Source organism: Oncorhynchus mykiss, chromosome 18 (genome assembly GCF_013265735.2).
Source record: "Oncorhynchus mykiss isolate Arlee chromosome 18, USDA_OmykA_1.1, whole genome shotgun sequence".
Classification (NCBI taxonomy): Eukaryota; Metazoa; Chordata; class Actinopteri; order Salmoniformes; family Salmonidae; genus Oncorhynchus; species Oncorhynchus mykiss.
This window is the reverse complement of record NC_048582.1, coordinates 18,443,983-18,467,642: the sequence shown is the minus strand read 5'-3', so window position 1 is coordinate 18,467,642 and position 23,660 is coordinate 18,443,983. Positions and strand designations below refer to the sequence as shown.

The 23,660-nt window shown below is 44.7% G+C and overlaps 2 protein-coding genes across 4 annotated transcripts in view; one reads left to right on the top strand and one right to left on the bottom strand.

Annotated features, from left to right (window-relative positions):
• The window catches only part of LOC110497071 (phospholipase D1), a 32,059-nt gene extending 12,850 nt beyond the window's left edge, over positions 1–19,209 (bottom strand). For 2 of the 3 annotated variants that reach the window (XR_005037400.1, XM_036952130.1), the window contains exons 1-10: positions 10,284–10,461; positions 6,097–6,330; positions 5,839–6,008; positions 5,617–5,759; positions 2,848–2,956; positions 2,660–2,725; positions 1,049–1,107; positions 831–923; positions 579–731; positions 304–453 (exon numbers count right to left, since the gene is read on the bottom strand). Coding sequence is in view for 2 of the 3 variants with exons in the window: in XM_036952130.1 (XP_036808025.1) it covers positions 304–453; positions 579–731; positions 831–923; positions 1,049–1,107; positions 2,660–2,725; positions 2,848–2,956; positions 5,617–5,759; positions 5,839–6,008; positions 6,097–6,298 (1,145 nt within the window). In the remaining variant the exon portion in view is untranslated. Of the gene's footprint in view, positions 1–303; positions 454–578; positions 732–830; positions 924–1,048; positions 1,108–2,659; positions 2,726–2,847; positions 2,957–5,616; positions 5,760–5,838; positions 6,009–6,096; positions 6,331–10,283; positions 10,462–19,078 lie in introns of those variants that run through there. The other variant, XM_036952131.1, reaches the window with a different exon arrangement.
• A 1,130-nt stretch (positions 19,210–20,339) lies between these two features.
• On the top strand, positions 20,340–22,560 carry ghs-r (growth hormone secretagogue receptor 1a). Its single transcript, NM_001124594.1, is given in 2 exon segments — positions 20,340–21,267; positions 21,819–22,560. Coding segments are annotated over 2 exon segments (1,164 nt in total). The 5' UTR covers positions 20,340–20,417; the 3' UTR covers positions 22,133–22,560.
• The last annotated feature ends 1,100 nt before the right edge of the window (positions 22,561–23,660 follow it).

Sequence of the window (23,660 nt, the reverse complement as noted above, 5' to 3'; positions counted from 1 at the left end):
ATGGACTAAACTTACATCTAACTACTGAACTTAACATGGACTAAACTTACATCTAACTACTGAACTTAACATGGACTAAACTTACATCTAACTACTGAACTTAACATGGACTAAAGTTACATCTAACTACTGAACTTAACATGGACTAAACTTACATCTAACTACTAAACTTAGATGTAAGTTTATTCAATGCTAACTACTGAACTTAACATGGACTAAACTTACATCTAACTACTGAACTTTACTTGAGTATTTTTTTTGGGGGGGGGGGGTCAATTGTTTTTTCCCAGTTTCCATAGTTACCATTTGGCAGGGATGTTCTGCTCCTCCTGGGCAAAGGAACCAAATCGATGGTCTCGTAGAAACGCCCTCCCGTGTTTACGGACAAAGTCTTCTATCGCCTGGCCCCACCACCGAGCATGTCTGTAGCTGTTCAACTTCAGTACAAGGCACCTACACGCACGAACGCACGAACACACACACACACACACACACACACACACACACACACACACACACACAGTTAACTCCTTAATCTCCTGGCCCCACCTCCTAGCATGTCTGTACACACATCACACCTGGAGAGGCTGTCGATGCGTACTCCGTATTTGGTCTCTGTGTCTTTGGAGTCCATTTTGACGCTGAACTCTTTGTCCAACAGGAGAACAAAGGAAATGGCTCCTGAGTCTGGCTTCATGTAGAAGAGGAACGAATCCTTCATCACCAACCAGCTACACACACACACACACACACACACACAGGGAGAGATACATCAGTGTGTGTGCGTGAATGTTTGTGTGTGCATTGTGTTTGTACGTGTGTGTACTAACCGTTTAGACCAGCGGTAGCAGACTTCACTGTGACCACAGCAGTTCAAGCCTGGGATACGATGACCTCCGGAACGCTTGTGTATCATCCCCTCCCTGAAACATGTTTAAAAGATGAATACACAAAATAAAACAAATCTATTTTCAGCTATTCCAATAACAATGGGCATGACGGCGCAGTCATAAAGACAGGATCTGTTAATGAATCTGTTGTTCCTCACAGTCCTTTAGGTCCCAGGTCATGGATGAAGGACATCTGGCTGACGTCTATAAACTCCATCTGAGGAGAGAGAGGAACCGTATTAATGGGTATTAGATAAAGAGAGAAGTAGTAGTTGTTCCAGCTCCGGTCGCCTATAGTCTAGTCTAGTCTAGTTTAGTAGTAGAGGGGCTATGTCATCAGCCCTCAACCCTCAAAGTTCCGTAATGGGGTGTTGCAGGAATTAAATTCCTCTATGTTTTAACACCCAATTAAAATTAAACACTCTGTCAATTCATAAGGATTTGTATGACCCTTATTTGATAAAATGGACAGAGCCCAGTCTTAAAGTCAACCAGCAGCTTTTATTCACGAGAGTACTGCCCATTACACATTTTACCACAGGTTATAAACTGAAAATGACGTCATTAGTTTCAGTACTAGCCCATGTCATCTTCGCTGTAGTACAATGGCTGTATGGTTCTCACATGTCTCTCCCTATTTAAGATAATATATTACCGAGCCAAGGCCATGCTTGTATAGATAAGCCTTCTAGCCAGACTGGCTATAAGTTCATTCATTTCTACCATGGTACAGACAGTCATTGTTCTAATTCTTGATTATATTTACACACATTATATTCAGTACTAGGATTAGAAAGAAAATTCATACATATACAGTGACACAATAGTATTCTGATTAGTACATATACAGTAACATAATAGTATTCTGATTAGTACATATACAGTGACATAATAGTATTCTGATTAGTACATATACAGTAATATAATAGTATTCTGATTAGTACATATACAGTAACATAATAGTATTCTGATTAGTACATATACAGTGACATAATAGTATTCTGATTAGTACATATACAGTAACATAATAGTATTCTGATTAGTACATATACAGTAACATAATAGTATTCTGATTAGTACATATACAGTAACATAATAGTATTCTGATTAGTACATATACAGTAACATAATAGTATTCTGATTAGTCAGTCCTGATTGAAATGTATACATAATTAGTCATCATTGATAAAAATTCCCTTAACATGGGGCCAAAATGGCAGCCATCTTGTTCAGGAAGAAATTCAAAACCAGTCTAATTGCAATGAATGGCAGTAGAGGCCTAATCCTGGTTTTACTTATGCAGGGGAAAAAAGTAAGGCATGTGGTGTATCAGAAATTGTGTAATGGAATTATAGTCAACCTAGAATATTGTCATATCATTTTAAATACAGTTTATACAGGTTTTATACACATTTTCTGTATAAATAGCCTCTAAATATATGTAAACAGACCGTACATGTCTCAGATTTCTTGGAAAGCTGAAAGTGCCATTATATGATACAATATCAGAAGTCCTATCATCAACTGATTTGAGACAGTGTATGGCTGTGGATTGACTGTATTGTTTGAATAGAATGTTGGCATATTGGCAGTTCATTTAAAAAAATCTATCCTCTAAAAGGGTCTGGCTGGTTAACACAAATCCAGTCCAGATAAATTCTTCAAATTCTGTATTTTACACAATATCTTATCACAGCACTGGAAAAGCACGGTTGACCAACTCCCTGACCATCATAAGAATCATGAGTAGGTTCATGAGTAGTACTCACAGTGTGGTAGTATTTCCTGTACATGGCCATCCTTAGAAGCTTGTTCAGATAATCTTCCAGCTGTTTCTGTACAGGGAACATAATAAATGCAGTATTACTACAGTAGATGTACTGTACAGTGTTCATATGAAGTATATACTGTATTCTTCAATAAAGTTAAAACGACAAGCACACTCAAACACACCTACCCTTCTGCTGTAGACCTGTTCGTCTTGTGCCAACTCATCTCCGCCACGCGGTAGCTCCGGCATATGTCTGGCTTCACTCTTCTTCATTGTCCTCCTCCTCGTTGTGTGGCTGAGAGAGAGAGAGAGAGAGAGAGAGAGAGAGAGAGAGAGAGAGAGAGAGAGAGAGAGACAGAGAGAGAGAGAGAAAGAGGAGAGAGAGAGACAGAGAGAGAGAGAGAAAGAGGAGAGAGAGACAGAGAGAGAGAGAGAGAGAGAGAGACAAAGAGAGAGAGACAGACAGAGAGAGAGACAGAGAGAGAGAGAGAAAGAGGAGAGAGAGAGACAGAGAGAGAGAGAGAAAGAGGAGAGAGAGACAGAGAGAGAGAGAGAAAGAGGAGAGAGAGAGAGGAGAGAGAGAGAGGGACAGAGAGAGAGAGAGAGAGAGAGAGAGAGACAGAGAGAGAGAGAGAAAGAGGAGAGAGAGAGACAGAGAGAGAGAGAGAAAGAGGAGAGAGAGACAGAGAGCGAGAGAGAAAGAGGAGAGAGAGAGAGGAGAGAGAGAGAGAGAGAGAGAGAGACAGAGCGAGAGGAGAGCGAGAGAGAGAGAGAGAGAGGAGAGCGAGAGAGAGAGAGAGAGAGAGAGAGAGAGAGAGAGAAAGAGGAGAGAGAGAGAGAGAGAGAGAGAAAGAGGAGAGAGAGAGAGGAGAGAGAGAGAGAGAGAGAGAGACAGAGAGAGAGGAGAGCGAGAGAGAGAGACAGAGAGAGAGGAGAGCGAGAGAGAGAGAGAGAGAGAGAAAGAGGAGAGAGAGAGAGGAGAGAGAGAGAGAGAGAGAGAGAGAGAGAGAGAGAGAGAGAGAAAGAGGAGAGAGAGAGAGACAGAGAGAGAGAGAGAGAGAGAGAGACAGAGAGAGAGACAGAGAGAGAGAGAGAGAGAAAGAGGATAGAGAGAGGTAAGGAGTGGTAAATACTGGTAAAGCAGAAGAAGGTAGGGTCACTCACTGGTATTGGGGATAAATAAAATGTACATATCTACTGTACCGTGAAAAAATGTTTCTATGATCAAAATTTGTAGTATCTCATTTAGTATTTGATCACTTTACAATTTGATTTGTGTGTGCGTGTATACGTACGGTGCCTTGCAAAAGTATTCATCCCCTTGGTGTTTTTCCTATTTTGTTGCATTACAACCTGACATTTAAATTGATTTCTATTTGGATTTCATGTAATGGACATACACAAAATAATAAAAATTGGTGAAGTGAAATTTAAAAAATAACTTGTTTCAAAAAAAGAATAAAAAGGCAAGAAAAGAAAAGTGGTGCATGCATATGTATTCACACCCTTCGCTATGAAACCCCTAAATAAGACCTGGTGCCTTCAGATGTCACATAATTACTTAAATAAAGTCCACCTGTGTGCAATCTAAGTGTCACATGATCCCAGTATATATACACCTGTTCTGAAAGGCCCCAGAGTCTGCAACACCACTAAGCAAGGGGCACCACCAAGCAAGCAGCACCATGAAGACCAAGGAGCTCTCCAAACAGGTCAGGGAGAAAGTTATGGAGAAATACAGATCGGTGTTGAGTTATAAAAAAATATCAGAAACTTTGAACATCCCATGGAGCACCATTAAATCCATTATTTAAAAAATGTAAAGAATATGGCACCATAACAAACCTGACAAGAGATGGCCGCCCACCAAAACTCACGGATCAGGCAAGGAGGGCATTAATCAGAGAGGCAACAAAGAGACCAAAGATAACCCTGCAGGAGCTGCAAAGCTCTACAGTGGAGATTGGAGTATCTGTCCATAGGACCACTTTAAGCCATACACTCCACAGAGCTGGGCTTTACGGAAGAGTGGACAGAAAAAAGCCATTACTTAAAGTAAAAAATAAGCAAACATGCTTGGTTTTCGCCACAAGGCATGTGGGAAACTCCCCAAACATATGGAAGAAGGGTGGTCAGATGAGACTAAACTTGAGCTTTTTGGCTTTTAAGGAAAATGCTATGTCTGACGCAAACCCAACACCTCTCATCACCCCGAGAACACATCCCCACAGGGAAACATGGTGGTGGCAGCATCATGCTGTGGGAATGTTTTTCATAGGCAGGGACTGGGAAACTGGTCAGAATTGAAAAGATGATGGATGGGGCTAAATACAGGGAAATTCTTGAGGGAAACCTTTCAGTCTTCCAGAGATTTGAGACTGGGACGTAGGTTCACCTTCCAGCAGGACAATGACCCTAAGTATACTGCTAAAGCAACACTCGAGTCGTTTAAGAGGAAACATTTAAATGTCTTGGAATGGCCTAGTCAAAGTCCAGACCTCAATCCATTTGAGAATCTGTGGTACGACTTAAAGATTGCTGTACACCAGCAGAACCCATCCAACTTGAAGGAGCTGGAGCAGTTTTGCCTTGAAGAATGGGCAAAAATCCCAGTGGCTAGATGTGCCAAGCTTATAGAGACATATGCCAAGAGACTTGCAGCAGTAATTGCTGAAAAAGGTGGCTCTACAAAGTATTGACTTTGGGGGAGGTGAATAGTTATGCACGCTCAAGTTCTGTTTTTTTGTCTTATTTGTTGTTTGTCTCACAAGAAAAATATTTGGCATCTTCAAAGTGATAGGCATGTTGTGTAAATCAAATGATACAACCCCCCCCCCAAAAAAATATGTATATTTTACTTCCAGGTTGTAAGGCAACAAAATAGGAAAAATGCCAAGAGGGGTGAATGCTTTCACAAGCCACTGTATTTGTGTGTGTGTCTGTGTGTGAGTGTACCTGCGGGAGGGTAGCGGCACCCTCATGAACATCTTGTATCGGACCAGTTCTCTGTGGAGGTCCATGAAGTGTTTCTCCTTTCTCTTGACCACCCAGCTGAACTCTCCATGTCTCAGCTCAATCTTAAACACTGCAGGCTGACTCTACACAGACAGAGATCAAGTGTGAATGTGTGTGTGTGTGTGTGTGTGTGTGTGTGTGTGTGTGTGTGTGTGTGGGTACCTTGTTGACACTCCTCTGTGCCGTGATGTTGAACCTGTCCTGGGCTGTGTTGAACCTCTCCACCTCCAGTATCTTAGCAGTGATGGGGACAGTAGGGAGATAGACCCTGGCTTCAGACTCCTTAAAACCCACGGTGTGATACACAGCACTGAACCCTATACGACTGTCCCCTGGAGAGGTAGCGAAAAAGCCAATTGGATACATCTCTCATCATATCATTAATATCAAGAGCTCTCACACACACACACATACACACACCTATGGTGGTAGGGTCATTGTCAGTCTCCTCTCCATCTCCCATGTCCAACTCTCTGGTGTCCAAACTCTCAACTACGTCCGACATCTTCCTGCTGATGCCGAGGCCGTCTGTGATGTCACCGGGTTCCACAGCAATGTCAGAGGGGTCAGAGGTCGTCAGTTGAAGGCTGCTGGTGGTGGGGGGGGGGTCTTTATCCAGCATGCCTAGCTCTCAGCCGTCAGAACAGGGCACACCTGGATGAGAGGAGGAGAAGAGAGGAGAACTTGAACTGTTGAATAGTCATAACATTGTCTGCTTTGTAGAGAAGTTGTTTCTGTCCAAGAGTAAGAGACAGCTGTATGTTGCGCTGCATGTATTATCACTTTCTACTGCAGTGCAGATCATCCCTGCAGCAGTGTGTGTGGGTGGGTGGGTGGGTGGGTGGGTGTGTGTATGTACGTTCTTGCCTGTGTGTGAACTTGAATTTGAGGGAGAAACACACATACCTGACATCCTTCCCCTCAAATTCAAGACTCCCACACACACACACATCCCAGAATAGAACCAATGGCTGTCCACTAACAGTAGAGGGCCATTGGTTAGAGATGCTGCTACCTCATTGGCTGACGCTGGCCCTGCAGAGAGCTACAGGAAGTCAATGGAAGCTGTCTTCCAAAATAGTAGAGTATAGAACAGTGTGTGTGTATAATGGGTAGGACTGGACCAGAACTATAATTAATGTCTTACTGGAGACTATAATGCCAGTCATTAAAGCTCTGCTTGTACTCTACAGTAAGACTCTCAGCACACAGAGTAGACTACATATCACTGCCAGGGTCAGAGAGAAATAATCATCTTAACAGGCACTGGGCCTTTCCAAACACACCACATTAAAGACAGAACCCAAGTGTGTGTGTCCTTAGTGCAACGCCAAGCCAGACAGACAGATAGGCGGGGTTCCATGGCAACAAGAGGGATGTGATGTCATTTCTGGTCAGAAGCCTAGAAAGTTCTCTGAGGAATGTCAAGGCCGGCATGCGCACACACTCACACACACACACATTTGACTGTAAAACTCTGTTGGCTTACAACAGTGTCTGGCTCTTTGTGTGTGGTAGCATGTTGAGTCTTGTTTTGTGTGTGTTACGCTGTCATGATGACGTCTGTGTGTGTCAGTGAGTTCTGTCTGGCCTCAGAAGACCTTCAGATAATCTTCTAGACTAGTGTGTTGTATTTGGTGTCCTGTTTGTATTTGTATTTATGAGGGATCCCCGCTACTTCCTGCCAAGGCAGCAGCTACTCTTCCTGGGTTACAAACAAGTTAAAGCACTTACATTACACATAAAACAAAAGACAAAACAGTCCATCATATAACGTTATTACATCACTGCATATCTACAATACAAATACCTTTTTTTTTTTTTTTTGCGTATTACGCATGCTCAGAATGATAGCAGACACTGTGTGTGAAGCTGTGTATGTGTGTGATTTATGTCAGTGGGGCATCGCCCACCCTAGTGTCTTGGGTTTCCGCCCACTATAGCGATGACCTAGAAGTCAGCCGTAGCACGGCACAGTGTGTGTGTGTGTGTGTGGGTTTGAATTCTCTCTCTCTCTTTCCGTCGCTCACTCTCTGTGACACACACACACACGGACACAAACACACACACACCGCTTTAGGTCTCGCCCGAGGCCTCTGTCATGTCCCAGTGGAATGGAATTGTTAATCTTCAGTCAGTACTGGAATGAATGGGATCAGAGAAAGAGAGAGGGGGGGGGGGGGGGTGATAGAGAGAGAGAGGGGGTTGAAGAAGAGGGGGAGAGAGAGTGAGAGAGAGAGAGAGGTAGGAAGAGAGAGGGATGACAGATGGAGTGTTGCTTTTATCTACTTCCTGTTTCCTGTCCAGGGTTGTCATGATGATGGTTTTTGGCAAATATGAGAAAACTATAAATACCAGCTACTCTATGTCGCCAAACATTATCCTTCCTTATTTTTCTATTCATTTTTGATAAATTGTTATCTACACACGCACAAAGACACACACACACACACGCACGCACATACCAGAAAGATAAGTGAGAAGAGATTTGTGGACACAACATGGCATTTACAGTCAATGTGGTGCCAACCTCCGCCTAGCACAGATGACAGAGAGAGAGAGAGCAACAGAGTGAGAGAGTGGTCTGTGACACCTCTGTCTCTGCCTACACTAAAGCTGTTTATTATCTAATCATTTAAACACTGGAGAAAGAGAAAGAGGGAGAGAGAGAGAGAGAGAGAGAGAGAGACAGATCGAGAGAGAGAGAGACAGAGAGAAAGAGAGAAAGAGAGAGAGAGAGAGAGAGAGAGAGAGAGAGAGAGAGAGAGAGGGGTAATTATTATCACCAGAGCTGAGTCCTGCTGGCTGTAATACAAGGCTTCATTGTACACATCTTTCTAACACAATCACACACACACACACACACACACACACACACACACACACACACACAGACACACACACACACACACACACTGTATTCTACTTTCCAGCAGGTGGTTTGAGTTTACATGTTGGCTTGATCTCTCTGAGCTGAAACCACCTGTGTGTGTGGGTGCGTGTGTGTGGGGACATTTCCCACATCCCCATGAGGACAATGACTATGTTAATCTTAGGGGTTAGAATTAGGGTTAGAATTAGGGATAGGATTAGGGGTTAGGGTTAGGTTTAGAATTAGGGATAGGTTTAGAGTTAGGGATTAGGGGTTAGGGTTAGGTTTAGGGTTAGAATTAGGGATAGGGTTAGAGTTAGGGATTAGGGGCTAGGGTTAGGGGTGAGGGAAAATAGGATTTTGAATGCAAAAATAATGTGTGTGTGTGTGTGTGTGTGTGTGTGCACGTGTGTGTGGGAATGAGAGTGTGCACCGTTTCACAAATGTTGACAATGACTGTTACAGTTATCCTATTTGGATGAATGACTGATCAAACATACTGACTGATCAAACATAATGACTGATCAAACATAATGACCGATCAAATATAATGACTGATCAAACATAATGACTGATCAAACATAATGACTGATCAAACATAATGACTGATCAAATATAATGACTGATCAAATATAATGACTGATCAAATATAATGACTGATCAAACATACTGACTGATCAAATATAATGACTGATCAAACATAATGACTGATCAAACATAATGACTGATCAAACATAATGACTGATCAAACATAATGACTGATCAAACATAATGACTGATCAAATATAATGACTGATCAAATATAATGACTGATCAAATATAATGACTGATCAAACATACTGACTGATCAAATATAATGACTGATCAAACATACTGACTGATCAAATATAATGACTGATCAAACATACTGACTGATCAAATATAATGACTGATCAAACATAATGACTGATCAAATATAATGACTGATCAAACATAATGACTGATCAAATATAATGACTGATCAAACATAATGACTGATCAAATATAATGACTGATCAAACATAATGACTGATCAAACATACTGACTGATCAAATATAATGACTGCTCAAACTAGACAGAATGACAAGACAGAGAGCTAGTCAGTACAGTCAGACTAGACCTCGTCATCCAGCCAGAGGCTTCTAACTGCTCCACCATAGTTAATATGTATTCAGGAACAGGATGTGTAGAGCAGAGAGAGGGAGACAGAGGTCATGAAACTCAGCTATGATTGTTTTGTTAGGAGAGGAGCCCAGCAGAACTGAGTAATGTCTTATATCACCTACAACAACAAAGAGACTTGGTGTAGTCTTTGAAACGTTGAATCTGTTCTACAAATGTGGCAAGTAACAACGTTACCAATAAAGACGGCACATGTACTGGTGAGGAGAAAATAAGAGGGAGGAAAGGCGAGAAGGAGAGGGAGAGTGTGAGAGCAGTAGGGTGAGGAGAAGGGGATATGAACGAGGGAGTGAGTTGAAGGAAATGGAGAGGGAAGAAAAGGAGAGAGGGAGAGAACAGAGAACAGAACTGTTCAGCTAGCGAGGGACAGTCAGTCAGACATTTCAAAAGCAGCAACAAGCTTTCACAACATGGTGGGAGAGAGAGAGATAAGGTACACACACACACACACACACACACACACACACACTACTTCTCCATTGGAACAAATATAGAACAGGGTGACAGAGAGAGAGAAAGAAAAACTTCACTGACCTGCTCCTGTCCTCATTTTGATTTGTCCCTCTTCTAGACTACTGAGTAGACAAAACACACACATGTGCACACACTACAAACATACACACACTCTACACACCCTATACACACTCAGTGTACCGTTCCTCTTGTATAACAGAGTGTATGTGAACGAATGTACTGTGGAAACAATTCCTCGAAGAAAATTCCTCAAGAGAGGAGGGGCTACCAAACTCTAAACCAATCAGCTGCATTGAAACAGTCATACCCTCCCCCTGGGTTCTCTCATTGGGGGAATCTGCAGGAAACTGAGCTGAGTTGGAGGGCTTTGGGTAAGGGGAGGGATTAGAGGAGAGATCAAAAAATTCTAAGACTGACAGCCTACAGGAAGGAGGTCAGAGACCTGACATTGTGCTACCAGGACAACAACCTCTCCCTCAACGTCAGCAAGACAAAGGAGCTGATCGTGGACTACAGGAAACGGAGGGCCGAGCACACCCCCATTACATCGATTGGGCTGTAGTGGAGCAGGTCGAGAGCTTCAAATTCCTTGGTGTCCACATCACTAAGGAATTATCATGGTCCACACACACTAACACAGTCGTGGTGAGGGCACAACAACACCTCTTCCCCCTCAGGAGGTTGAAAAGATTCAACATGGGCCCTCAGATCTTCAAAAATCTATACAGCTGCACCATTGAGAACATCTTGACTGGCTGCATCACCACTTGTTTTGATATGGCAACTGCTTGGCATCCGACCGCAAGGCTTGAGAAAATCTTATAGGAAGAATGGGAAAAAAATACCAAATTCAGATGTGCAAAGCTAATACAGACATACCCAAGATGACTCAAAACTGTAATCGCCGCCAAAGGTGCTTCTACAAAGTCTTGACTCAGGGGTGTGTATACTTATGAAAATGTCTGTATTTAATTTTCAATACATTTTCTACAATTTCTAAAAACATGCTTTCACTTTGTCATTATGGGGTATTGTGTGTAGATGGGTGTATCACTTTTCAGGTAAGACCCAGATGCAGACAGTGTCGAAGTAACAAAAGTTTACTACTAGTACAGGGGCAGGCAAAACGACAGGTCAAGGGCAGGCAGAGGTCAGTAATCCAGATAGGGTGCAAAAGGTCCAGAACGGCAGGCAGTCTCAGGGTCAGAGCAGGCAGGGGTCAATAATTCAGTTTGGTGTGCAAGTTACAGAACGACAGGCAGGCTCAGGGTCAGGGTCAGGTCAGGCAGAATGGTCAAAACTGGAAAAAACTACAACAGACAGGAGCAAAGGGGAAAACGCTGGTAGGTTTCGCTAAACAAAACGAACTGGCAACAGACAAACAGAGAACACCGGTATAAATACACTAGGGATAATGGGGAAGATTAGAGACACCTAAAACATGAGACAAAGGGCTATGGGAGATGTGTTTCATTCTGGAAACATGAAAAGTGGGCGGTATACAGAGGGAGATGGGCAACAGAAGACAAACAACAGATGGGCTAATGACCCTGGAGATGGGGAAAGGGCCTATAATCTAATCCGGGTGGAGAGTTTGCGGAGGCTTTGGAAAACCGATCCACTACGGTCAGGATGGCGGTGTTGCCTTCAGACAGGGGGAGACACGTGACAAAGTCCACGGATATATGCGAGACCAGGTATGGTGAGGGACAGGCAGTGGTTGAAGGAGAGCTTGCCGAGGAGTCTTGTTCTGTGCACAGATCGTGCATGCGGCGATGAACATGGAGAAGTCTGGAACCATGGTAGGCCACCAAAAGCGTTGTCGCACAAAGGCCGGTATCCGCCGTGAGCCCGGGCGGCAGGCTCGCAATTCTGTCATCGAGGTAGACGATGATGAACCAGTCCAGTTCATGTCGCGGAGAACATTATTAACCAGAGCCTGGAACACAGCAGGGCGTTGGTAAAGCCAAATGGCATGACCAGATACTCGTGTTGAAGGCAGTCTTCCACTCATCTCCTTCCCGTATCCGCACCAGGTGGTAGGCTTTCCGTAGGTCCAGCTTGGAGAACACGGAGGCCCCCTGGAGCAGCTCGATGGCCGAGGAGATGAGGGGTAGCAGGTAGCGATTCTTCACCGTGATGTCGTTGAGACCTGAGTAGTTTCTGCACGGGTGCAGACTATTGTCCATCTTCTCCACAAAGAAGAACCCTGCGCCGGCGGGGAGGCAGAAGGATGGATGAACCCTGCAGCTAGGGAGTCCTCAATGTAGGTCTACGGACCCGACAGAGAGTACAGTCGTCGCTGGAGCGGAGTGGTGCCTGGGAGAAGGTAAATCCCGCAGTCATATGGTCGTTGCGGTGGAAGCAAAGTGGTCCGGGCCTTACTGAACACCTCCTCCTGGTACTCCGCGGGAATGTCAAAGAGGTCCAGGGAAACATCCGAGCCCCCAGGAAGATGTCCCGAGGCAGGCTGTGCTGACTTCAGGCAATAGGCGTAGCAGAACGAGCTCCAGCCCATGACGGCACCAGCAGAGCAGTCAATGAGGTGATTGTGTCACTGGAGCCAGGATAATCCCAATACCACAGGAACCTGTATAGCCGTTCAGCTGGAGACAGCCTAGCTCTGCCTAGTTGCATCAGCTCGGGAAGAGATGAATTGAGGGTCTTCGGAGACTCTTGGGGGAACTCGGGTAGCCTCGGGTTCTCTCGGCAACGGAGCCGTCTGGGACTTCCGGGATGCCTTGGAGGCGAGGTGGAATCCTTGGAGGGCGAGTGAAACCGAATCTCCTCTACTTTCTACGTTCCCGTAGTCGGCCATCGATCCGAATGGACAAGGCGATGAGCGAGTTAAGATCCGTCAGTAGTTCCCGGGCTGCAAGCCCGTCCTTTACATCCTCATGCAGGGACATGTCGAACAGCGCTTCCAGGTTCTAGGCACTCTCAGCAGCCAACGTGCGGAAATCCACCGCGTAGTCTGCCACACTGCGGGAGTCTTGCCACAGCTGGAGTAACTTCCGGGCAGCCTCTCTCTCAGACAATGGAGCATCGCAAACTTTCTTTACCTCCATCACGAACTCCTCCAGACTGAAGCATACGGCCGACTGTTGTTCCCATACTGCCGTAGCCCAGGCGAGAGCCCTCCCAGACATCAGCGTGATGAGGTGCGCTATCTTAGAGCGGTCCGAGGGGAAGGAGGAGGGCTGCAGCTCGAGGGTCCAGAACGGCAGGCAGTCTCAGTGTCAGGGCAGGCAAGGACAATAATCCCGTGTGGTGTGGCAAAATACAGAACGGCAGGCAGGCTCAAGGTCAGGCCAGGCAGAATGGTCAAATCCGTGAAAAACTAGAAAACAGGAACTAGAACAGACAAGAGCAAGGGGGAAAACGCTGGTAGGTTTCACGAAACAAAACGAACTGGCAACAGACAAAGCAAGAACACGGGTATAAATACACTGAGGAATGATATAATGAGGAAGATTGGAGACACCTGGAGGGGGATGGAGACAAGCACAAAGACAGGTGAAACAGAACAGGGTGTAACAGGGTGAGATAATAAAAATATTTAATCCATTTTGAATTCAGGCTGTAACACAACAAAATGTGGAATAAGTTAAGGGGTATGAATACTTACTGAAGGAACTGCTTGTATCCACCTCCTTCCAGGTGTCGCCCATTTTTCCCCATTATCCCCTGTGCATTTATTCCTGTGTTTTCTGTTTGTCTTTTGCCAGTTCGCCTTGTCTCGTCAGCGTGTTTTTTCCCGCACTCCTGTTCTCTCTAGTCCCTGTTTTCTTGTTCTTCCGGATTTGGCCTATTCTACCATTCCTGACCCCGAGACTGGCTGCCGTCCTGTACCTATCTGACTCTTAATCCATCCGACCCCATCCCCCCAGTTCATGGTGGAGTTCGATGCTTTGGTGGTCGGAGTGGGAGCTGTCCTGTCCCAGCATTCTGCCCTGGACCTAAAGCTGCATCCCTGCACCTTCTTTTCCCATCGTCTTAACGCCACAGAGAGGAATTATGAACTATCGAGAACTATTGCAGTGAAGACGGCGTTGGAGGAGTGGAGGCACTGGTTAGAGGGGGCGGGAACATCCATTCATTGTGTGGGACGGATCACAAGAACCTGGAATATCTCTGCACCACCAATTGTCTCAACTCCAGCCAAGCTTGATGGGCCCCGCTTTACTTTCGGTTCAACTTTACCATCTCCTACCGCCCGGGGTCCAAGAATGTTAAGCTGGATGCGCTTTCACGCCGCTATAGCCCCTGCTACACCCTCGGGCTCCGGGGGGGGGGGGGGGGGGGGGGGTCCTGGAATGGGCTCATTCCTCAGAGGCTTGCCTTTGTGCGACAACGCTTTTGGTGGCCCACCATGGTTCCTGACTTCTCCGTGTTCGTCGCCACCTGCACTGTCTGTGCTCAGAATAAGACTCCTCAGTATGCTCCGGCTGGCCTTCTTCAACCACTTCCTATCCCTCACCGTCCCTGGTCACATATATCCCTGGACTTCGTCCCTGGGCTCCCTCCATCTGTTGGCTCACCCCTATCCTTACGGTAGTGGACAGGTTTTCCAAAGCTTCCCATTTCATTACCCTCCCCAAGCTACCCTCAGCCAAAGATATCCAGCTCATGGTGCAACACGTCTTCCGGAGCTATGGACTTCCGGTGGACATGGTCTCAGACCGTGGTCCTCAGTTCTCGTCCTGGTTCTAGAAGGCATTCTGCACACTCACTGGGTTGTCGGCCAACCTGTCCTCCGGGTTTCTCAACCAGTCTAATGGCCAGTCGGAGCAAGCTAATCAGGAGCTGGAGACAACTCGTTGTTGCCTTGTCTCTGCAAACCCCACTACCTGGAGCCAGCAACTGGTGTGGGTGGAATACGCCCGCAACACCCTTCCCTGCTCAGCCACTGGTCTCTCGCCTTTCGAGTGTTCGATGGGTTATTATCCCCCCGCTCTTCCCTGAGCAAGAAGAAGAGGTCAGCTTTACCTCGGCCCAGATGTTCGCCCGCCGCTGTCGCTGTACCTGGAAGAGAGCCCGGTCTGCTCTTCTCAAGACCACCTCCAGGTATCAACGACAAGTGGACTGCCACCGGACCCTGGCTCCCAGTTATCATCTCGGCCAGAGGGTATGACTGTCCACTTGGGATCTGCCCCTCCGGGTGGAGTCCCGCAAACTTTCCCCCTGTTTAATCGGACCTTTCCCAATCTCTAAGATTCATAGCCCCTCTGCTGTTTGTCTTCTGCTGCCCCGCACCCTCTGTATACATCCTGCTTTTCATGTATCAAGAATTAAACCTCTGTCTCACAGCCCTCTGTCTCCTCCTTCCCATACTCCTGTTCTCTCTAATCCCTGTTTTCTAGTTCTTCTGGTTCTGACCTATTCTGCCTGCCCTGACACCAAGCCTGCCTTCCATCCTGTACCTATCTGACACTGACCTGGTTTATGAACTTCTGCCTGTCCTCACCCTGAGCCTGCCTGCCACCCTGTACCTATCAGACTCGGACCTGGTTTGAACCTATGCCTGTTCTCGACCTGCCATTTGCCTGTCTCTTGTTGTTTTAATAAACTACTCTGTATATTGAACCTTTCGTCTCCTGTGTCTGCATCTGGGTCATATCCTGAGTCTTGTTAGTAGCTTTATTTACCTCGGTCAATAAGGGACATACAGTGCCTTGCGAAAGTATTCGGCCCCCTTGAACTTTGCGACCTTTTGCCACATTTCAGGCTTCAAACATAAAGATATAAAACTGTATTGTTTTGTGAAGAATCAACAACAAGTGGGACACAATCATGAAGTGGAACAACATTTATTGGATATTTCAAACTTTTTTAACAAATCAAAAACTGAAAAATTGGGCGTGCAAAATTATTCAGCCCCCTTACTTTGTAGCGCCACCTTTTGCTGCGATTACAGCTGTAAGTCGCTTGGGGTATGTCTCTATCAGTTTTGCACATCGAGAGACTGAAATGTTTTCCCATTCCTCCTTGCAAAACAGCTCGAGCTCAGTGAGGTTGGATGGAGAGCATTTGTGAACAGCAGTTTTCAGTTCTTTCCACAGATTCTCGATTGGATTCAGGTCTGGACTTTGACTTGGCCATTCTAACACCTGGATATGTTTATTTTTGAACCATTCCATTGTAGATTTTGCTTTATGTTTTGGATCATTGTCTTGTTGGAAGACAAATCTCCGTCCCAGTCTCAGGTCTTTTGCAGACTCCATCAGGTTTTCTTCCAGAATGGTCCTGTATTTGGCTCCATCCATCTTCCCATCAATTTCAACCATCTTCCCTGTCCCTGCTGAAGAAAAGCAGGCCCAAACCATGATGCTGCCACTACCATGTTTGACAGTGGGGATGGTGTGTTCAGGGAGATGAGCTGTGTTGCTTTTACGCCAAACATAACGTTTTGCATTGTTGCCAAAAAGTTCAATTTTGGTTTCATCTGACCAGAGTACCTTCTTCCACATGTTTGGTGTGTCTCCCAGGTGGCTTGTGGCAAACTTTAACCGACACTTTTTATGGATATCTTTAAGAAATGGCTTTCTTCTTGCCACTCTTCCATAAAGACCAGATTTGTGCAATATACGACTGATTGTTGTCCTATGGACAGAGTCTCCCACCTCAGCTGTAGATCTCTGCAGTTCATCCAGAGTGATCATGGGCCTCTTGGCTGCATCTCTGATCAGTCTTCTCCTTGTATAAGCTGAAAGTTTAGAGGGACGGCCAGGTCTTGGTAGATTTGCAGTGGTCTGATACTCCTTCCATTTCAATATTATCGCTTGCACAGTGCTCCTTGGGATGTTTAAAGCTTGGGAAATCTTTTTGTATCCAAATCCGGCTTTAAACTTCTTCACAATAGTATCTCGGACCTGCCTGGTGTGTTCCTTGTTCTTCATGATGCTCTCTGCGCTTTTAACGGACCTCTGAGACTATCACAGTGCAGGTGCATTTATACGGAGACTTGATTACACACAGGTGGATTGTATTTATCATCATTAGTCATTTAGGTCAACATTGGATCATTCAGAGATCCTCACTGAACTTCTGGAGAGAGTTTGCTGCACTGAAAGTAAAGGGGCTGAATAGTTTTGCACGCCCAATTTTTCAGTTTTTGATTTGTTAAAAAAGTTTGAAATATCCAATAAATGTTGTTCCACTTCATGATTGTGTCCCACTTGTTGTTGATTCTTCACAAAAAAATACAGTTTTATATCTTTATGTTTGAAGCCTGAAATGTGGCAAAAGGTCGCAAAGTTCAAGGGGGCCGAATACTTTCGCAAGGCTCTGTACATAACATTCTATCTAGGACAAACGCATGCCATACTGCAATTTGCTGCTACGCACTAGCTCAGCAGCGAGATTAAAAACTCAAGTTTAGATTCCTGTGAAGTCAAATACTAGTTACCTAATAATTTTCTACCTCTGCTTTAGTCAACTCAACTGAGAAAAGTTGTGCTGTTCAGTGTTCACTGCAGATGCGCTCACCATAGGCCTAAAGCCAGCCAGCCAGCCAACCACAGCCTTCACTCACTCCAAGGCGTCCGCATGGCTCTAAAGCCAGCATTATGAACTACCAGAACAAATTCACCGTCTTTTCTCTCCAATCTGAGCCAGATTGGCAGCGCTCTGACCCAATGACAATTGGGGTTACCAAGGGTGGCCAATGATATTTCCGGGGTGGCTAGTGCCCCCCCCCCTCCATTTACCGCCACTGCGCACACACACACACAGACACACACCTATCCTATCCACCCTACAAGTGAATATCTCCCTCCATTTTGTGGTTGAATCTGCACATTAGTCTCCTCACTATATACACAGACTGTATCTCAAGTGCATGTGTTGTGTGTATGTGTGTGTGTTGTGTGTATCCATGTGTGTGCATGTTTTTTTTTTGTGTGTGTGTGTGTGTGTGTGTGTGTGTGTGTGTGTGTGTGTGTTTGTAACGCTTGCCATTGGGAGATAGAGAGGAGGACCAAGGTGCAGCGTGGTAAGTATTTATATTCTCTTTTAATGAAAACGAATACATGAACAAAAACAACAAAACACGAGAGCGAAACCAAAACAGTCCTGAACAGTGAAATACAAACACAGAACAGAAAATAAACACCCACGAAACACAGGTGGGAAAAGGCTACCTAAGTATGATTCTCAATCAGAGACAACTAACGACACCTACCTCTGATTGAGAACCATACCAGGCCAAACTCAAAACACAACATAGAAAAACGAACATAGACAACCCACCCAACTCACGCCCTGACCATACTAAAACAAAGACATAACAAAATAACTAAGGTCAGAACGTGACAGTTTTAGTGTCTTTGTTGAGACCAGAAGTCACAACGATGGCAAAACAAGGACAATTTTGCTATTTTGCAGGTTTTTGGAAAAAAGCTATTTTAGGCTTAGGGGTTAGGTTTAGGGTTTCAATTAGGGTTAGGGTTAAAATTAGGCATAAAGGTTTAGGGTTAAGAGTTTGGGTTAGGGAAAATAGGATTGTTTGGTCCCCACAAGGATGCGTGTGTGTGTGTGTGTGTGTGTGCAAACGTATGTGTGTGTTTATGACTGAGACTTTGACCTGGACGCTACACCACACCCTGTGAGAATGATGCTTGAGGAAGACTTACATTTGACATTTTCACATTTGAATAATTTTGCAGATGCTCTTATCCAGAGCAACATACAATTAATGCATACAGCTAAAGTAGTAAAGCAGTAAAACCACATATCACGATCATTGCTAGTCTTTGTTGGTTAATGTAGCTACTAGAGAAGTAGAAAAGTGATAGAAAGAGGTGAGACACACACATCCACACACACATATACATACACGCACACAGACTGAGTACCTGTTGCAGTGAAAAGTTGATAGGTCACTGACTGTTGCTGTGATCAGACCTCTGGACTTCTGTCATCTGAGGTGGCTTCTCTCTCTCTACTGCTCTATATGTCGACTTATTCGTTCTCACTCTTTCTGCGTATGTGTGTGTGTGTGTGTGTGTGGTCATAAATGTCCTGGTGTAGGTAAACAGCACAGAGCAAAGGGCAGAGTAATAATCTCCCCAAGAACTTCCATCATAGATCATAATCTGGCCATACTGTTGGCCACACACAAACACACGCACACAAACACCCACATGAACACACACACATGCAGGGTTTGCTTTAACCATTAGGTGGCGTGCTAGGTCTAAGCTCGGGCTGCCAGTAAGACCCCCTCCCTCCCTCTCTTGAGTTTTTCTGTTGTGACAGTTGTTTCTGCTCCATTCAATTATGCAAAAAACTAGAGCATGTGTGCAATGTGTGAATGTGCCATATTTAAAAACGTTGTTTTTTTCTCTTTAGAGATTTCCCATCAAATCACAGAGGAGGACATGATCGATTGATCTTATGAGGAGGCTCCAGAGAGAGAGAGAGAGAGAGAGAGAGAGAGAGAGAGAGAGAGAGAGAGAGAGAGAGAGAGACATTTGGACTGCGTTTCTGAAACCATAATATTCAATGTCACAGACTCATAGAGGATGTTGATGTTGTTTGGATGTTTTTGTTGTTTACCCATTTCTCTTGGCTGAGTGGTTGGAGGAACTTTCCAGTGTCACATCACCAAACCCTGACTATGACTCACCTTCAGTCTAGGTTACCGTGTTTTCATCTGACGCATAAGAGCGCATGAAGGGGACAGAGCAAGAGAGGGACACTTTTTGGAGGATGTTGTTTTAGAAGGTCATCTTTGCTCGTTCATCAAAAGTATATCTATGTGATTTAGACCAATATATATGCCTATCAATACCAGAGGAAAAGGAATATCAGATCCTATTCATATTTGTTTAATACTTTTGTACAATGCGCTCAAAGGATGCTAGTATAATTTTCTTTCTTCAGACATGTATTTTAGCTTGTGATATATTTAATAACATTCAAAGGCTATACTTTATTTCTTACAAGTCAAATCATTTTGTAAATGGAAGACAAGATGGGAAGGTGTGTTGTATTGCTCCAGTGCAAGACTGTTCTAAAATAGAGGAGGACTCGGAGCTTAACTGCTGTTGGTAAAACCATACGATCTTTACGCATCACGCGGCGCGCACGCACACACACGCACTCAGCGGAATAGAGGACATGCGGAGACAAGAGGAGCGCGCCAGCCGCCCCAAGGAGAACCTCCAGCCGCGTGAATGACCCGCTGGCAGCATGCGCTCCTGGCCCAACCGAACTGACTGTCTCTCTCCCGTTAACTGCAGCTGGGAGGATAACTACTGGAACTACTACTTTAACGGGAGCTACCAGGGTCCCGTGCCCCCCGAAAACCTATTCCCCATCCCCGTTCTAATGGGAATCACCATCACCTGTACTCTCCTGTTCCTAGCGGGAGTGGCCGGGAATGTAATGACTATACTGGTCGTGTCTAAATATAGAGACATGAGAACAACCACTAACCTCTACTTATGTAGCATGGCTGTCTCAGACTTGTTGATATTCCTCTGTATGCCCCCTGATGTGTATCGGTTATGGAAGTACAGGCCATGGATATTTGGAGATACATTCTGTAAGCTGTTTCAGTTCGTTAGTGAGTGCTGTACTTATTCAACGATTTTGAATATAACCGCTCTGTCCGTGGAGCGGTACCTGGCCATCTGCTTCCCACTTCGCGCCAAACGCCTGGTCACCAAGCGACGCGTCCGTGCGCTCATCCTCTTTCTCTGGCTCGTGTCGCTGTTGAGCGCGGGACCTGTCTTCGTTCTGGTGGGAGTGGAGCACGAGACTCGCCCAGCGGCGGGAAACTCTGTGACTGCTGGTGGGGCGGAAGGACAGACAGAGATAGACACTAGCGAGTGTAAACCCACCCAGTACGCGGTTGAGTCTGGGCTTCTAGCCGCCATGGCGTTGGTTAGCTCTGTGTTTTTCTTCCTGCCGGTGTTTTGTTTGACTGTGGTGTACAGTTTGATTGGACGAAGGTTGTGGAAGAGACGGAGAGAGAACAATATTGGAGCTAATGTAGCACACAGGGACAAGAGCAACAGACAGACCGTCAAGATGTTAGGTAGGGTGCAATACATGTTGCTCATATTCAAAACTATTTTAACCACTGCATAATTGAGATATGGATGTTTATAATATTTTTAAAAGGCACAGAATTGGAGACATTAAAAAAATATATATATATATATATATATTGCTTTTGATACGCATTAAATCAATCAAATATTGTAATAAGACAAAGATAATGCAGATACTGTAGATACAGGCTGTGTATAAGTTTCTACACTCAGCAAAGTAACCTAATAACCATGATAACAGCCAGTCGTTTAAAGCTTTACCAAGGTCATTTAATTAGGCATAACTATAGTTTCCCTATCATACCCCTCTCTCCTATTTCTCTCTCTGAAAAAAATAATATTACTGATGTTTGCATTTAATGTTTTATGGTTGGAATTAATTGTATGTGCCTCCCCTCATCCCTCAATTCCCCCTTCCCACTCCCCCCTCTCTATTATTATTAGCATAAAAGGAGAAATCCAATATTACAAACATTTATTATCTGTCTCCCCTCTCCCTCCCTCTCTCTCTCTCTCTCTCTCTCTCTCTCTCCAGCTGTAGTGGTCTTTGCCTTCGTCCTGTGCTGGCTGCCTTTCCACTTGCATCGTTACCTTATGTCCCATTCCTCCGAGGGCTCCTCTCCTCTCTGGTCTCTCTTCACCCAGTACTGCTCCCTTGTTTCCACTGTCCTCTTCTATCTCTCGGCTGCCATCAACCCTGTCCTCTATAACACCATGTCTAGGAAGTACCGGTCAGCTGCTGCCCAACTGTTTGGTCTACAGGAGACTCAACCACCCAGAGGGAGAACAGCAAGCACTGTCAAAGGAGAGAGTTCACCTGCCTGGACAGAGTCCACTGTTAGCCTGTGACTGTAGCCAATTTGGAGGGGGAATGGGCGCTAGATATATACTTCTCTGATTTTGATATGTAGTTGTGATCAACGTCTTCTTGTGTGTTTTTCATCAGTGACCACGGCTTTCCCTGGTTGATCAAACTCAAACAGGCACCATTATGGACCATCAAGTCTTTAATCCAAGAGAGCACCGGCTTACGCATAACGTCCATGAACGTTGATTATTGATTGAAATTTGATCAGTCCGCCCTGGCCTTGCGCTGAACATATTAATTATATTAGCCTCAAGGACTTTGAACGAGACTGTTGCTTTGATGTCACAACCCGCCCGGCAAAGGCGTTTGAGAAGATGTTTTATAAAATATTTATAAAACAAGGCGTTTCTGTCACCCAAAAAGAAGCACACCATTAGCAACAAAAACTATTAAACCGCTTTTGAAATGGACACCTATGTATTTTCTACAAATCACACATGCAACACACACGAGCACACACACAAACCGAAAGAGTTATAACACTTGCCTTAATTAATATGCGAACTGTATTCTGGATGACAAAGAAAAGCACTGTAGACCGTGATGCACTTCTCTGTACCCTGAAAGAGAGGGACTGAAGTGCTGTGTGTGTGTTTGTTTATGTTGAGTGACTGGGTGTGTTGGGGTGGTGTGTTTATGGTGAGTGACGGCGTGTGTTGGGGTGTGTGTGTTTATGGTGAGTGACTGTGTGTGTTGGTGTGTGTGGCTGTGTGTGTAGATATAGGTAACAGTGTTTTGCTATGATAGCATGTACAGTAGGCTAATTATACCGCCAGCCTTACTCTGTAAATAGCAGCTTAGTAACAGTTCAATCTGATTGGTATTAGTCTTGGCTTATCCTATAAGTACTTACAAAGCAGCCACTGCCTTGGAATCCAGAATTCGGATATGGCAACCTGGTCTCAGAGCATTTCGTATTATTCTGTACATAAATCCGAGACACTCCATTTAGTATAATATGTTACGTTTCATATGGTATGTATTAATTTGTGGATGTCCATCATCCATTTCATATGATATGTTATGAACTAGAATTCGTATTATATGTTACAAATTTGCTAAATGTACAATATGTTATGAATCTGCAACACGTATAATACATAACAAATTGTAGCTAGGGGGCTAACATTAGCTAGGCAAGGGGTTAAGGTCAGGGTTACATTTAGGAGTTAGGTTAAAGGGTTAAGTTTAGGGGAAGGGTTAGCTAAAAGGGGTAAGGTTAGAGTATGGGTAAAGGTTAGGCTTAGGAGAAGGGTTAGCTAAAATGCTAAGTAGTTGAAAAGTTTCTAATATGTTAAAGTTGTCCATCATGAGATTTGACCTCGCAACCTTTGGGTTACTAGACATCTGCATTATACACCTACCCATCCACCTACAGTGCATTTGGAAAGTATTCAGACCCCTTGACCTTTTCCACATTTTGTTACATTACCACCTTATTCTAAAATGTATTAAATCATTTTTTTCCCATCATCAATCTACACACAATACCCCATAATGACAAATCAA